At 33.9% G+C, this 17,243-nt stretch overlaps 1 protein-coding gene across 1 annotated transcript in view; it reads right to left on the reverse strand.

The window, feature by feature from the left end:
• The window catches only part of galns (galactosamine (N-acetyl)-6-sulfatase), a 90,343-nt gene extending 73,100 nt beyond the window's left edge, over window positions 1-17,243 (reverse strand). Inside the window, exons 1-6 of the mRNA NM_001080641.2 lie at window positions 16,983-17,243; window positions 13,307-13,430; window positions 7,153-7,227; window positions 6,589-6,691; window positions 2,767-2,910; window positions 101-167 (exon numbers count right to left, since the gene is read on the reverse strand). Coding sequence (NP_001074110.2) covers window positions 101-167; window positions 2,767-2,910; window positions 6,589-6,691; window positions 7,153-7,227; window positions 13,307-13,430; window positions 16,983-17,075 — 606 coding nt within the window. The 5' untranslated portion in view covers window positions 17,076-17,243. The remainder of the gene's footprint in view (window positions 1-100; window positions 168-2,766; window positions 2,911-6,588; window positions 6,692-7,152; window positions 7,228-13,306; window positions 13,431-16,982) is intronic.

Here is a 17,243-nt window from a genome sequence, read left to right on the forward strand (position 1 = left end):
ATAGGATCAAAACCTATATCAGGCAAATCCTGCAGTGCATCTGTCCATGTCTGATCCACACAAATAAACATTAATCAAGCCAACGAGCAGGAAAACTCACCTTCAAATAGAGTTGGGTGAGGTTGGATTCACCCGTTTTCACATTAATCTCAAACTCCTCGTAATACCTGCAAAACACACAGACCATCTCAGCTTTCCGCAGATCTAATGAGACAATCCCTACAAACTCAACACCATATGAGCTCCTGTTCCAAATGACAAGCTTCCTAAACCAAGAGCTGCACCAGGGTGTGATTTGGAAGTGAATTTGAAGAGGTAAATTGTGAGATTGGGTCTCAGAAGACACACATGTGTTGTGAGAAGGTGCTGAGGCGTGGAGTGGTAAAGGCAACTCTCTTATGCTCCGGCTGTTCCAGGTGTCCAAACATAGCGCTAACACAACCTGCCATCTCTGGGGTGTCAGTGTATGTGTGTGTGTGTTTATCTGGCCAGCCTCAAACACGCCATGCTGATTAAACTCACTGCTAAGCACAAAACTAGCCCTATCGCCAAAGCCAATGACCCAGAATGCACATATGAATGTTTTGGAAGGAACAAATGGGCAGAAAATTAGATGCTACATTGCAGCTGGTGCGAAAAAAGAAGGAAAATTACTTCGTAAAACAGACATATAACATGTAGCGAGAGAAGATTTGTCTATTTTCTAAGGAGTGCTTGAGTGCAGTGCAGAAATTGCTTTTCTTACTTGAAGTTTTTGTCCAGTTTCTAATCGAAATATCTAAACATTAATAATTATTGTTATTATTAATTACAAGATTGTTTAGCTTATTCCATTGGCAGATTATTTTGCGAGTTTTAGGGGTAAACTCATCTAATTTTCACATATTATTACCAGAAAATATTTGTTGCTTGTCTAGAAAATGTATCTTGATTTAAGAATTTTTTGATATTTGGACCAAAAACAAAATAAAAACTCTGGGCCCAATCATACACTGATTTGTTTCTATTTTTAGACCAGTGCAACCCTAATTTTCACATTTTGCGCTACGTTGTTTGAATAGCAAATCCATTTGCGCCACTTTGTGGACTCTTGGGTGTACCGGTCTATAAAAAAAGGTGTGTTAAGAAGACATATTGTTAGTGCTTTGCTATTTTGAGAAACTGAAATAGACTGTGCAATTGACCAAGTAAAAGCAGGTCTAAAGTCCAGCGCAGAGCGCATTATTTATGTGCCTATGCAGGTTCAAACGCTTACACATTGCTTAATACACACAGGATGTACAACATTAAGGATTAAACTGTTACAAAAAGTATTGTTTACTACATAGAAACTACAAAAACTACATATTTTTTTGACCACATGTCGTTATTATTGTTCATTTATTTGTTTGCTGGAAATTAAAACTGAATTTAAAAATAGTTTTGAAACAAATCTTTGTGCTTAACAAAGTAAATTAAATATGTAGGCTAATGGATGGCCTCAGTGGAGTGATTTTCAACTGTTTCCTTATCCACGAAAATAAAGGAGTAAAGTGAAGAGTATAAGTAAAGTGATGATAAAGTAAAGTGGCCAAATGGAGGAGGCTCATTCTGCATCCTCCACTGCAGATGATCTGTTCAACTGTTTTCTTGCAAGTGAAGGTTCAGATTTTCCTCTTACAAAGTGTGCCATGTAAATAGCAAATGCACCATAGCGCGATGCAACTGACTCTTAAAGGGACTGGGAGAAGTGACCCTAATCCTGTTATACCATGCGCCATGGTGCGGAGCATATTTCTCCATCCTTAAAATAGCAAAAGTGAATTCGGACACACCCTTAATGCTTTTGCACCATGCACTTTAGACTTTGCACCTGAATCGTTAAAATAGAGCCCTCTATGTAAGATTTTTGCTTGTCTATTCACAACCATTAGACCAGAATGTTGATCATATGTTGTTTTGGTTTTTTTCTTAAAGACACCAAGCAGAAATAGGAGAAATAGCAGTGAAGAAAAGTGATTGTGTTATCGTCTCACATCCGCTGAATCTGTTCCTGTCTGGACCAAATAGTTGTGAGAGAACACATGAACCTGACACGTTCTGTGTCTGCGTGAGAAGATACCTTTTCATACACACAGGGGGCAGTAGACTGCATTGTTATTCCACAAAGGGAAAGTGGAACTAGTGATGCACACACACAAACCGTAAACACAGAGTGGTTATGTACCATTTTACACAGTACTTCTCTTTTATCAAAAGAGTCTACTTCAGTTAGAAGTGCATCAACATACTGTAATAAATCTCAGCAACCTCTGTTTAATGCAGATTTTAATGGTGCAGATTGATACCTAGTGGTTGGATTAGGTATTGCAGTCCAAATTTCTAATATTGGAGAGGGTTTTTTTTTCATCTGACCCCTTCCTTGCAACTCAATGCCCACACAGGTTGCCAGATAGATGAGATCAATCTGAGCTGCATCCAATGATTTTTAATAGGCTCAGCTAACTTAATAAAAGCTAAAATAATTAAATATGCTATGTTTTCCATCAAGGCAAGCTGGGGTGCTGAAATATATTAAACTTGTAGTAAATGGGTTATACAGACTAAAACAATGTCAGACATTCAGACACGGAAAGCACATTTTCAAAGCAGAATAACCAACTGCATCATTGCTTTTAAGATAAACAAGTATGTTAACTTAGCATGTCTCTTAAAAAATATGATGACATTTAAAACCTTTAAGGTGTTATCGGCAAGAACCCAAAACGCTTTATGTTTGTACCTCACCTTCCCTTCATTTCAGAGTTGTTGTAGACAGGTATATTGGGACGGGAGCTGTCGTTGTAGGGGCCAAAATGGCAGTTGGGTGCACCAAACCATTCATCAAAGCCATGTTTCAGAGGTAGGTATTGAGTTCTGTGCCCAAGGTGCCTGAGATACAGTATAGGAGATGAAGAACAAAGAGTCACCAAGTAAGACAGTATGCAGCATGTACTGTATGGTATGTTTTACTCCAAAGTTCTGTCACATTGACTCATCTTAATTTTGTTCCAAACCCATAAGAAACTTATTAAACTTCAGAACACAAATGAACAAATTCGCAATCAAATATTTCAAATTTATCTTCTTTCATTTGAAATCTGTTCAGTCAAAACTATGGAGAGATAAAAAATGCAGTATTAAACAAACCATGGATGTCAATGGCTACCAGTTTTCAGCTTTCTTTAAAATCCTGGTTTGTGTTCACAAAAATTAAGAAAATCATAAAAGTTTGAAACCACTTGAGGGTGAATAAATTTTAATTTTCGAGCAAAAACTCCCTATTTCGGGTGTCCTGGTGGCGCAGTGGGTCGCCTCACAAGAAGGTTGCTGGTTTGAGCCTTGGCTGGGTCAGTTGGTGTTTCCATGTGGAGTTTGCATGCTCTCTCCATGTCCCGATGTTCCGTTTTCCCCCACGAGTCCAAAACATGCGCTATAGGTGAATTGGGTAACCCAAATTGTCTGTAGTGTATGAGTGTGAGTATAAATGAGTGTGTATAGATGTTTCCCAGTGATGGGTTGCAGCTAGAAAGGCATTCGCTGCGTAAAACATATGCTGGATAAGTTGGCGGTACATTCTGCTTTGGCGAACGCAGATTAATAAAGAGACTAAGCCAAATAGAAAATGAATAAACTCCCTATGTCAGTTAGGGTGTGTTTTTACAATGGACAGTGTTACATATAGTCATTAATAATGTAAAATATTTGATTAAAAAATTGCAGATAGTAAATGTACACCACAATCTGATGCAGAACAGATAAAGTATATTTGACAGTTTTTTTGGTGCACAAAAATGTTCTTGGAGCTTTATATGAACCTGCTGAACCACTGAAGTCACATAGAAAATTTTGACAAATTTGTTTTTGGTTTTTCTTTGAGTTGTGGTTAGTTTTTTTAGACTCTAAATACCTGAACTCTAAATACCTTTCATCTTATATATCTTAGTTTGTGTTCCAAAGATGAATAAGAAAGAAATTGGAACAACTTAATTAATTAATCCGGTTGTTAAGTGTAACGTCACGCGAAGCAGCTTCTATGGAATTGCATGGGGAGACTCAACAAATGGAAATAATAAACATTTACAAAGTGTTGAAACACTTTTGAAGATCACGATCAATCGCAATACTCATATCCATGTCTAATATTGCATGACCAGAAAGTAATCAATGTTTTATAAATTGTTAAAATTTTGATATTTGTCATACAGCAAGCCCAGAGACAAATGTGTACACCATGATTTTATATAAAATAAACTTTAATGTGTTATAGGACCAAAAAGCGGCCATAAACGAACATATTTTCTCAATTCAAATGAGTAGCAGTTTGGACCCGAGAACAGTGTTCCACACGTCACTGATGAGTCATGACTTAACATGCGGATAATTTATTAAAGTTTTCTTTTTTGGATGTGACCATGTCCTCAAATATAACACATTCTCCATTATTTTGGACACATTCTGCCTTTTAATTTCTCAAGATGTTATATTTCTCAAACAAGTGGACATTAGATGGAACTGGATGCCATAATGCAATGTGATTACAAAAGTGACCAATGAACTAGAAGCAATATGAAAATACTTTTTTTTTTTTCTGAGTCATTGTTTTTTTTATCCTGTCAAGCAGAAAATTAGACTAATAAAAAAATAAATCTGTGGAATTAAAATGCACTTTACTCAAGATTCCTACAAATGTCAAATTCCCTGACATTTACTTGACCTTCACAGACTAAAAAGTTGAATTTACATTCCTTGTAAATGAACAGAAAAACAGGGAGCTGCTGTGTTGAGCAGAATTTACAAAATTTGAGGAAATTGACAATTTAAAATAGCCATCACCAGCGTGCGATACCCTGAGTTGTCATACAGTAGACACGCCATGGCACTGTGCTTATCATTAGACCAGCTTTAGATGCGTTATTATTGTTATGACATTATCACGTCATGCATTCAGCCAAAGCCTATTAGAACAAGGCTTTGTTTGTAGCATCCATTGCTAAAATGTGTTATTTTACATGCTTTTTATTATGCTATTGTTTAAAATCATTTAATTTTGTTACTTTTGATCATTTAGATTTATTCAGGTATCAAATATAGGCTTTATGTGCTTAATTAATGGATAAACACTCTTTTTTTGGTAAAAGAATAGAAACAGGGAGCTCATTGTTCCCTTTATATAAGTTACAGGAAAATTAAATGACAAATTTTAAGAGAAAAGGCGCTGCAGAGTTTTGTCAAATAACACTTTCCATATTTTGTGATTCACATTTCACATTTTGATATTAAAAATTCAACTTTAGAGTTAAACAAAGTGACTTTAACTGACATTGAAGCAGTTTGAAATCATATATAGTATAAAATATAATATATAGAGAAATTAGTCTGTAAAAGGCAGTTTATTACAAGGTTTTTGTACCATAATATACAACACCAACCCAAACAATATATCACTTTAAACTACTCACAATATTCTATTCAGCAGAGATAAACTGTAAAATGTACGAATATTTTTTGACAGTTTAGGCCACAATAATCAACAAATAACTGACAAATACAGCCTAATGACAATATTTAATTGAAGATGGGAAAGGAATAAAATGACAACAAGTTAATAAAGTGAAGAACAGCCTAAACATAATGCGCAAACACTTAAAAGTTTAATAAACAGAGTATAGAAAATATATATTTTGATAAGCTGGAAGGCAAATATATGGATGAATGCTTTCTCTTTTTAGTAAAAGAAATGAAACAGAGAACTCATTGTTCCTTTATATAAATTACAGAAAAATGTAATTACAAATTTGGAGAAAAGGTACTGCAAAATTAAGAATTACACACTGTAATCTGTCAAATAACACTTTCCATATTTTGTGATTTACATAAGTTTTTCCATTTATTTATGGCTGTGAATTGCATTATGGGACCTTGATCTCTGCTCTGACTCTTTTGATGTTGAAAATTCAACTCTAGAGTTTAACAAAGTGACTTTTATTGACATTTTAGCAGTTTGAAATAATGTACAAGATATAATACATAGAGAAATAAGTCTGTAAAAAGCAGTTTATTACAAGGTAATAATATAATAAATAATATTCAACGCTAACCCAAGCATTAGATCACTTTTAACTATTCAAAATGTTCAATTCAGCAAAAATAAACTGTAAAATTTACAAATATTCTTTACAGTGAAGACTAAAATAATCAACAAATAATTAATACATACAGCTTGATGACTATTTATGATTGAAGTTGGGAAAATAATAAAATGACTATAAATGAATCAAGTGAAAAACAGCCTAACAATGTGCAAACACACAAAACAAAGGGTTTAACAAACAGGGTATAGAAAAATATATTTTGATAAGCTGGAAGTCAAATCCAGTCTTTATTACATGAACAATAATATATAAAAGTTCCTGATTTTCAATGTCTGGCGTAGACCTTTTAAAATTCCACAATATTTCAGAAATCCCCATGACCCGTGGGAACCCTGTCTCAAACGTTTTACTTTTGAATACAGTTTTATCTTGGATTACAGCCTGTGTCTTTGTTCTGAGAAAAAGGAAAACTCACCACTTTCCAACAATCTTGCTGACGTAGTGTTTGTTCTTAAGGAGTTCTGGAAGCAGAATCTCATCTGCAGATATTCCTCCTACTATCTCCTGTGGTGTGTATGCTGGAGGACAGAGTAACCAGAATATAGGAGTACAACATTAAAAGGATAGTTTAATTCATGTCAATTCTGTAACACTTTTTTGAGCCCTTGTGTACTGTTCAAATTTACTACCCTTTCGATACCTTATACTTGTTTTTGCTCCATTAACTTCTATTATGACAACTTTTTTTGGTCACACCTTATTTTGATAGTCCGTTTGTTGAATATAAATTAAATTGCATCTACATGACAATTATTTCTCATAAGGTTATAAGTAGACTGTAAGCTTGGGGTTAGGGTTAGTGTAAGTTGACATGTACTTGCAAAGTTTCTTAGTCAGTTAAATGTCTGATGAAGGAGCAGTATCAACAGACATTGAGCAGACAGTCTAATAATACTCAAATGGACCATCAAAATAAAGTGTTACCCATTTTTTAAATGCAAAGCCATAACATCCTTGAAAAAATGGTTTATGATCATACCGTTCCTAGCATGAGCATTGGTGGTGTAGAACCCATTTCGCACTGGAAGTCTTCCCGTTAGCAGAGCAGCTCTTGCTGTGAAACATACACAAATTATATATCGGTTATCGAATATAAAACACCTTCCTACATTTAGAAAAACTCTAATGAAGTTTGTTTCATTAATTTATTCATTTTCTTTTTGGTTTAGTCTCTTTATTAATCTTGGGTCACCACAACAGAATGAACTGCCAACTTATCCAGCAAATGTTTTTACGCAGCAGATGCCCTTCCAGCTGCAACCCATCTCTGGGAAACATCCATACACACTCATTCACACACACACTCATACACGACGGTCAGTTTTAGCATACCCAATTCACCTGTATCACATGTCTTTGGACTTGTGGGGGAAACTGGAGCACCCGGAGGAAACCCACACGAACTCGGAGAGAACATGCAAACTCCACACAGAAATGCCAACTGACCCGGCTGAGTCTCGAACCAGCGACCTTCTTGCTGTGAAACAAACGTGCTACCCAGTGCGCCACCACGTCACCATTAAGTTTGTTTGTTTTAGGTAAATGCTAAACAAGGCATTTATCTGAACAACATATAGTAACGAGTTATATTATGAAATATTACTAATATGTAGATTTTTAAAATGATTTTCTGCAAAAAATAAAAAATTAAACAACATAATTTGTAAATTGGTGACACAGTGGCTCAGTGGTTAGCCCTGTTGCCTCAGAGCAAGCAGGTCGCTGGTGGAGTCTGCATGTTCTCCCCTTGTTCGCGTGGGTTTCCTCCGGGTGCTCCGGTGTCCCCCACAGTCCAAAGACATGCGATATAGGTGAATTGGGTAAAATAAAAATTGGCCGCAGTGATGTATGTATGTGCATGTAAGAGTGTATGGGTGTTTACCATTAGTGGGTTGCTGCTGGAAGGGCATCCGCTTTGAGTGAATGAATTTTGAATTTGTAAATTCAAATGAACCATAATTTGATGAATTTAATATGAAAATAAATTCCAAGGTACACAATGGAGCTGCGTCATTCAACAGTGACATTCGTATTAAAGTGAAATAAATCAATTTTGAAGTAACTAAAACTACACCAGTATTCTGCTATTTACCCGATGTGCTGAATATGTCCCACAAGCAGAAATATTGTTGCCTGACTTTTTAAAGCGTCTGTCTACACTGGAAAAAATAGATTTAAATTAAATTAAATTAAATTAAATTAAATTAAATTAAATTAAATTAAATTAAATTAAATTAAATTAAATTAAATTAAATTAAATTAAATTCCAAGTCTTGATGAGCATTTAAATCTACTTTGTATTAATTTGTAATCGTTTTTATTATTATTATTATTATTATTATTATTATTATTATTATTATTTTACCAACTTTTGGATTATTTAAGAATGACTGTAATTATAAGATAATTTTATTTACCATTTTATATTTATTAGTTTTTTTTTCACACCAGTGTTATACAGTTGAAATCAGAATTTTTAGCCATCCTGAAATATTAGCCCCCCTGTATAGTTTTTATATGTATTAATATATTTATATCACTAATTTATATTAACTTCAAAGGGCTAACAATACTGACCTTAAAATTGTTTAACAAAAATAAAAACAGCTTTCTTTCTAGTCGAAATGAAACAAATAAGACTTTCTCCTGAAGAACATACTGTGAAAAATTCCTTGTTCATTATTTGGGAAATTAATACATGCATATATACATATATGTGTGTATGTGTGTGTGTGTGTGTGTGTGTGTGTGTGTGTGTGTGTGTGTGTGTGTGTGTGTGTGTGTGTCTTGTTTTGTATGGACCTCATCACTCACTTAATGCATCCCGAAAGACCCCTGTTTAAAACCCCTGTTGTACATTGTTATGCAAAAGCAAACATCACAAACATAAAATGCAAAAACACCTTTACGGCAGTCTTGGGTGCCTATAAGCAGTCCATATTTAAATCTAATCCAAGGTTCAATATGCTCAATCACAACATGTTTACATTTTCTGAAATGTAAAACGTGTGGTATTTTCAAGACTTATTTTGATGGAGAGAGCAGAGAATAAGAGACGCTGGACATGAGAGAGCTCACCCTGGATATTCTGATTAGGAAGTTCTCCTCTATCTACTTTGTGATTAAAAGTCTAATTAAGTTCCGAAGCAAAGCTCTATAATAACGTCTCTGTACAGCGGCAGGTAGCAGAGCTCCCGGGCACCTTCATCTCACACATTTCAGATCAACAATTGATTAAGCCTTATTTGCTTAAAAATTAATTAGAATTGAAAAAGAGGAGCCGCTCTGCATAGCAAGTCTATTCAAATTCCCAAATTATGCATAATTAGCATATTTCAGTCCTGTTGGTGTATTATCCATATTAGCATAATAAGTTGTCCTCTCACTATCATGCAGACACACACGTCTCGAGCTCTCATGTGGAATTAAAAAGACTGCGGAAGAATTTGAGGATTTTTTTTTTGTTCAGTTGGATGAAAAAGCAAAAACAATGAAAGAATGGGAACAATGTTATAATTCGAATGACAAATTATTACCTCAATATATTTAAATTTATTTAAAAGGTAACCGCAAACTAAATTTTACCAGAAGAAAACAAAACAAAACAAAAAAATCTCTCTCTCTTTTATATATACATTCCCTTTTGAAAATTCATGTCACATTTCCTCAGCGAATATTGTCAATAAATGTTTGGATTATTTAAACAAATCACTTTTATAAAACATTTATATCCATTCAAATAAGAGCTTAGAAATCTGACATCCTTAAAAATAGAAAGATAATGTATTTAAATTGAAATTATGTATTGCAAAAATAATGCTATAAACTACAAAATTTTATCATATTAATTTAAGTGTGTTAATTTTTGGTCTTAGATCTTCAGTTTTTATGTTAGATTAGTTGCAGTTTTGGCTTTGATACTGACTAATTATCACGATCACCAGCGTTCTAGCCAGTGCAGATTGCTGGATAGCTACACATATGCCAATTAAATGAACTACAACACCCATCGTGCATCTCAGACACACCAGTTCCTGGTTTCCCCTGATAACACACACAACTAGAAGCTTATGGTGGACTAATCAACTGGACCATATAAAACAGCACACACAAACAGACTTTGTCAAATCGTAAGACAAGTCACTTTACCTGGGGCAATCTTTGTACCGCCTCTCGGGCAATATGCTCGGGCATACTGTTTGAATGGGGAAACATCAAATTCTCCAAAACTACTTGCCCAGCTTACGGAAACATTTTACATAACGAAGAACAAATTAAATTAAACAACAACTGTCTATTTAGTTTATTTTCTAAATGTTTGTATCACACAAAATCTGCAGAAACTCACGTCTGGTCTAAGCCCTTCCCCCGCAAAATTGTAATTTTACAGCGATCGTTGATTGGCTCCTGTACTAGAAGGTAGGCTTTATTCACAATAAAGCGATCGCTGATTGGCTCCTGTATTTGAAGGTGGGCTTTATTTACAATAAAGCGATAGCTGATTGGCTCCTGTATTTGAAGGCGGGGCTTCATTCGCCATATTGACTGTTATTCTTTTCCTCATTCAAAAGTAGACGAGTAACATGTCTTGTGTATTCTATAGTCTTTGACTTTGCTGAGTCTTGTTTGCTGTAACATTTCTGAGCGGTCTACACTTGGTGTGCTTTGTTTTCTCATGTATGTTTTTTTGCTGGCTGTATCAACCATTTTGCCTGGTGGCTACACTTTTGAATTATCCTTATGCTTCTGTTTGCTCCTGTTTTGATCATTGCCTGCCTGACTCTTATTAAACTGCATTTGGATCCTCACCTCTGTTGTCACTTCGACTCCCTATGTAACACTAATCTAATGTATTTTACATTTTTCTACACAGTAAAAAAAAATGCAGGGTTTCACACAATTTATTTCTGTCATCCCAACACAATATGATTAAGTTAACTTAACAAATTTTATTGGATTGAACATTAAACAATTAAGTTGTTCCCCCTAAAATCTCAACAATTGTGTTGTTTCAGCTCATTTTAAATAAGTAGTTTGAGCAAACAGCAAAATATTTTTTGAGTGTTTAGAAAATATTAATTTAAAAGAGAGATTTGTGAGGTGTGTATTTATTTACACTCAAAATAAATAATTTTATTTAATAAAAATAATAGCACTTTTGCTCAATGAGACACTAAATTGATGTAAAATTAAGCAGAATTTATTGTGTTATACACACAAAAAATGTTGTTTGCTGATTGTCCAAACTACAGGTATGCATATAAAATGAGCTGTATCAACTCAATTATAGTTTTTTTGGAGGTCAACTTAATTGTATTATGTTTAACCCACTTTAATTCCTTCATGTTGTCCAAACACAAATTGATTATTTACATGATGTGATTGTGAATCCATAATAAAATCTTTATTATTATTATTATGGCAAAGCCTCATTTTCACATTTCACAAACTGCTGTCAAAATGAACATCTTGTGGATGTCACATAAATACAGTCAGATATGACTGGCTGTAATTAAACATTAAAACACAAGCGAGCTGAAAACATGGGTGCTTGTCCAGCTCTGAAGTCTTACACCTGTGCTTGTAAATGTTTTTGCCGTTATATTGTAATCACTTATATTAAGCTTGTCTGTTTTGTAAATAGGGCCAGATTGAGTGACTTGGGGTCAATTACAGCCATGGGGCCGAACAGCCCTAACATGTAACTGTTTTATTTTATTTTCGAATACATTCATTGATTCATACTGCTGTCTTTTTCCTATATCAGTCAATTGTTTCAAATCTAAATCGCCATGCTCTACAAGATAAGTTTGATGCTGTGACCAAATTTCTTTAAATGACAAGTACCAAACAAAGGAGGTCCGCACTCCGTTATCTATTAAAGGAATCACAGAAGTGAAACAAACAACATTTTGGCCATAAGCCTTCATCAGTCTAGTGATTCTTTAACTCTACATTTTTTTAGGCCCCTAATTGTTTTATATATATAAAAGCCAAAAAAGCCATATGTGTGTGTGTGTGTGTGTGTGTGTGTGTGTGTGTGTGTGTGTGTGTGTGTGTGTGTGTGTGTTAAATTACTACATTTTTATGATAACTCTGACATCATAAACATTGATTATTTTCTCAGTGCCTTAACACGTTATTAAAAATGGTGGGTTCCACATGATACCTTCATGTAGTCCTAACACAAATCAATTAAGTTAACTTAATTGTTATTGCAAATTTAAATGAATTTAACATAAACAATTAGGTTATCCACCAAAAATAGATTTTAAATAAGTAGACTGAGCAAGCAGAGTGTCTACACATTTGTCTACATTTTATTTTGAACATTATGCACACTGTATGCAAATTTTCTATGGCAAGAAATACCCAGATGAATGAACTAAATCGGTTAAACTGTATATGATAAATCTATTTGAAAACAAACACATCTTTTTGTACTTCATGGTTTGCTTGAACTGGCAAAACAAATAACTACAGTGCATTTATTTCCGAGGCATTACCTAAATCTAAATTATTAAGTGGTGCATTGTGGTCGGATACAGTTTGAGGGATTTAATCGCAGGGAGCATACAGTACTGTACAGTAAGCACTATGCTAATTTTCCTCTCAAGAACAAAAGCAGTGTGATAAAGAGATAAAGGTAAGGTTACACTCTAAAAATATGTTAATTACCAGTTTCCATATTTTGTGATTCACCAGTGTTTTCCTTTTATTTACGGTTGTGAATTGCATTATGGGATGTTGATCTTTGCTCTGTCCACTTTTGATGTTGAAAATGCAACTCTACCGTTAAACAAAGTGACTTTTATTGACATTTTGGCAGTTTGAAATAATGTATAAGGAATAATACAGAAATAAGTCTGCAAAATAACAGAAAATGTATACTGGCAGTATATTAAAAGGTTTTTATACCACCAAACCAGACATTATATTATTTTAAACCATTAAAAATGTTCATAAAAGTCACTTTTTCAGATTGGTTAAGATTAAAAGTTGTTGGCGGAAAGATCAAGGTCCATTAAGGCAATTCAAAAGCATAAATAAGCATAAAAGATAAAAACATGAACCACAAATTATGGAAAACTGCTAATATATGGATATTTTTACAGTGTAGAAGCAGCACTTACATGGGGAACACAGAGGGTTGGCGGTGTAGAAGTTTGGGAACAGCATTCCCTGAGCAGCCATCAGATCCAAGTATGGAGTTTCCTTGGAGGGCTCCCCAAATACTCCCAAATCCCCCCATCCCATCTGTGGAGGAAGACAAAATATGTCATGAGCATACTTCCAGTTTATGGAGAAAATTTTAATATCAATCTCTGTGTGATTTAAATATTTAAACTAAAGTTGGTAGATTGACAAAGTTTGAAACTTCAATAACACTTTATTTTTTTTCTTTATAACTTTCCTATTTGAAGCTTTGCTTGTGTGTGATACAATTAACATAGATACAAGAACCTATAGCATAAAATAACATATAAAGAGGTAAGAAAAAATGAGTACACCCTTCACGGGTCTCTCTTTTGAGTTAATATTTTCTATAGGATGTTTCACAATATTTTAAGCATATGCTAATGAAAGACTACTTGGACATTCCGAGTACAAGATGAGTCCTCATGGTGTGGCAGAGTTCCTCACAGGTCTAATACACATCTTTGCCATTTGCATACAAAAGTTACATGCTTTTCACTATATACAGTTCATCTGCTCGTGATCTTCTCTCATATAACAGTTTATGACTTAATCATTGTAGTGATGAAATCAACAGAGACATTATTGCATATCAATATACAATCCATTTACTATTGTTGAGTCATCATGGTCAAAGGAGAGTATGTTAGTACATGCTCCTGTCTGTCTCCCTCACTTCATCTCCTCAACATTGCTTTCATGTTCAGCTGGATTTGGGGGTAGATATTTCACCTTAAAAATGCTTTGCTCAAAATATAAGGAAAAGTAAGTGTTGATCACTCTGTCTCACTCCCACACATCAATAGCCTCATCCGCTAACAAAGGCAGTTTTACTGTCTTGTTGCACAGCAGTGCATTTGTTACAGCTAAGTTTCTCTATACAGTGTATTACGTTGTTTCATTCTACTGTCTGTATATTTAAACATAACTTTAATGGAGTCAGATTAATTACAATGGAGTCAGATGAATCATTGATTTAAACACGCTATCCTTCAACTGCTTTCTGTTTTCGATTATTGGTTCAGAATAGCAGCGCAAGCTTTAAGCCTTACAATATTATATTTGTGAAAACATTAGATTAATTAAACAAATGTACACCCAAATTAATATGCTGCAAATGAGTATGAAATTAATTCATAATAAACAGGAAAATCAAGATAAACATAAGAATATATAATCTATATATAAAACTTAGTCAAATTTTTTTTTGCAATAATTGAATTGAAATGTATTATCTTTCTATTCTTATAATGATGTTCTGTGACCAAACTCTTATTTTAATGGATATAACTAATGTTTTGTTTAAATGCATCAAAATATATTGGCTCTATTAACTGAGAAATGAATAAAAATATTTATTTTCAAAAGGGGGTGTACTCATTTATGCTGAGCACTGTACATTTAAAGCATACAAGAAATAAATAGAGCCAGTTTTGCAATTCACATACTTTCACATAAATCAAATCACTTTTATTGTCACATCGCCAGCAGCACATGTGCCATAATCGGTGAATAACTTAGGTGCAGGCTCTAGACAGTGCAAAATACAGCAACACATTTGAGACAATAAACAGGATACAAATAAACATAATACAGTGCAAAATACAATGCCATACATTTTCTTTAAGACAGCATAGATGTAAATATATGTCTGCATGTACAATCATACAGTCTGCACATACATAGATAATAAATATGTACAGTAAAAAGGCACACGTTACACAAAAAGATGCAGTAGGTGGAAAATTAAAGAAGTTTAAATGATGATAGGAAAAAAAATGTGTGTGTGTGTGTGTGTGTCTATATATATATATATATATATATATATATATATATATATATATATATATATATATATATATATATATATATATATATATAATCATCATGAGTATATAATATCTAAGGGCATTTTTACCATAATTTCATTTTTAACATAGTCATACACTGAAATCTAATTTAGTCCAATAACAGTTTATACTATTTTATAATACTCAACTTTACCAACAATACCACAACCTTGTGACGCAAGTTTTAAATAAGAAATATTCAGCAGATTCCTAAAATTGTTTTTAAATCTTTATGTATATTATGTTTCAAACCACAAAGTCTCAACCATTTGCCAGAAAAAAATATCTTCATTTTAAATATAGTATGACCACATACTTTTGGATATATTTTAACAATGCCGTTTCATTTCCACATTCATGCTGAAAGATGACGAAACTTTATTTTACTCACATTTGTTATTTCCATTCTTGCAAACCTTATTCAAAATATAAAAGTTGACTCTTTTTTTGCATTTGAGTTATTTTTTTCATGCATATAAAATCACATTTGTAAAATTATGTTAAATGCGAACACCAAAATGGGATGATTTATCTTTAATCCACAGTTTAGCTAAGATCTGCTTCTCTTACAATCTTGGACAGACACTTCTATCCAAAATCCCAAAGCAATCAACCATTTATTTATCACACACAAACAGATTGAAGTAAAGTTGGTTTTATATTGGGCGATGCGGTGGCGCAGTGGGTAGCACGTTCGCCTCACAGCAAGAAGGTCACTGGTTCGAGCATCGGCTGCATCATTTGGCATTTCTGTGTGGAGTGTGCATGTTCTCTCCCTATGTTTGCGTGGGTTTCCTTCGGGTGCTCCGATTTCCCACACAAGTCCAAAGACATGGTACAGGTGAATTGGGAAGGCAAAATTGTCCGTAGTGTATGTGTGTAAATGAGTGTGTATGGATGTTTTCTAGTGATGGCTTCCAGCTGGAAGGGCATCCACTGCGTAAAACATGTGCTGGATAAGTTGGTGGTTCATTCCAATGTGGCGACCCTGGATTAATAAAGGGACTAAGCCAAAAAGAAAATGAATGAATGGATGAATGGTTTTAAATTCGCACATTTGTTCAGTGACAACTTGTGGTATGCTCCCTATATTGTTTACCATGGTACTTTGAATATTCAGCCTGGAATCACTTGTAGGTATGACTTCAAAACAACATTACCACCATTTACTTGACTGTGAACCATATGTTGTACTAGTCATTGGCTGCTAATATGATTTCACTGTTTAGAATTAGCAAAGAATAATTTTCTGAAATTATATTATTAAGAAGAAAATCTGAATGAGTGAATATAAAACCAACTTTACCTCAATCTCAAACAGCAGTTCAATTCAAGCAAGCTCTGGGAATTGAATCAAAGACCTTAGTGTTGCTCACACTACGTTCGACAGTTGTATATAATCAATATTAATGAGCATAATAATGATAATTGGACCATAAAATTCAACATTTTTAATGAACAGTACATATTCTGATGTACGACTGTGTGTAAAACATCCCAGGGTTAATCTGAATGGCATTTTTGATTTAAAAACAGACAAATAGGTCAACATTTAAAATATAGTTTTCGATATTGTGGTAAACACAGCATATTATAACATAAAACTACTAATTAAAAACAGAATATGAACAACAGAAACATTCTCATATTTAAAGATATTGCACTTAGTAGTGAAATAATCTAAACAAACTGCAAGTGTATTAGTGATTTTGAGTCAGTTGGTCAGTTAAACTTTGAATTAAAAGACACGGGAAAAACTTACATCATCCATAAGCATGATGATGATGTTTGGACTTCCTGAAGTCTGACACACATATACTGTCCATAACACACAGATGACAGCCTGAAGACACATCGTAACCCCTTTTCAAAGCTTTGTGAAATACACAACAGATGCTAACTTTCAGGAATCGGAACTGTAAAGAGTACTATGCGTTCTACATTATAAAATGTGTTTGTTCGCATCACGAGAAGTATTGCACACTGTCACAAGCGCGATAAAACTAATAATCATGTGACTTTC

This window comes from Danio rerio, chromosome 7 (genome assembly GCF_049306965.1).
Source record: "Danio rerio strain Tuebingen ecotype United States chromosome 7, GRCz12tu, whole genome shotgun sequence".
Classification (NCBI taxonomy): domain Eukaryota; kingdom Metazoa; phylum Chordata; class Actinopteri; order Cypriniformes; family Danionidae; genus Danio; species Danio rerio.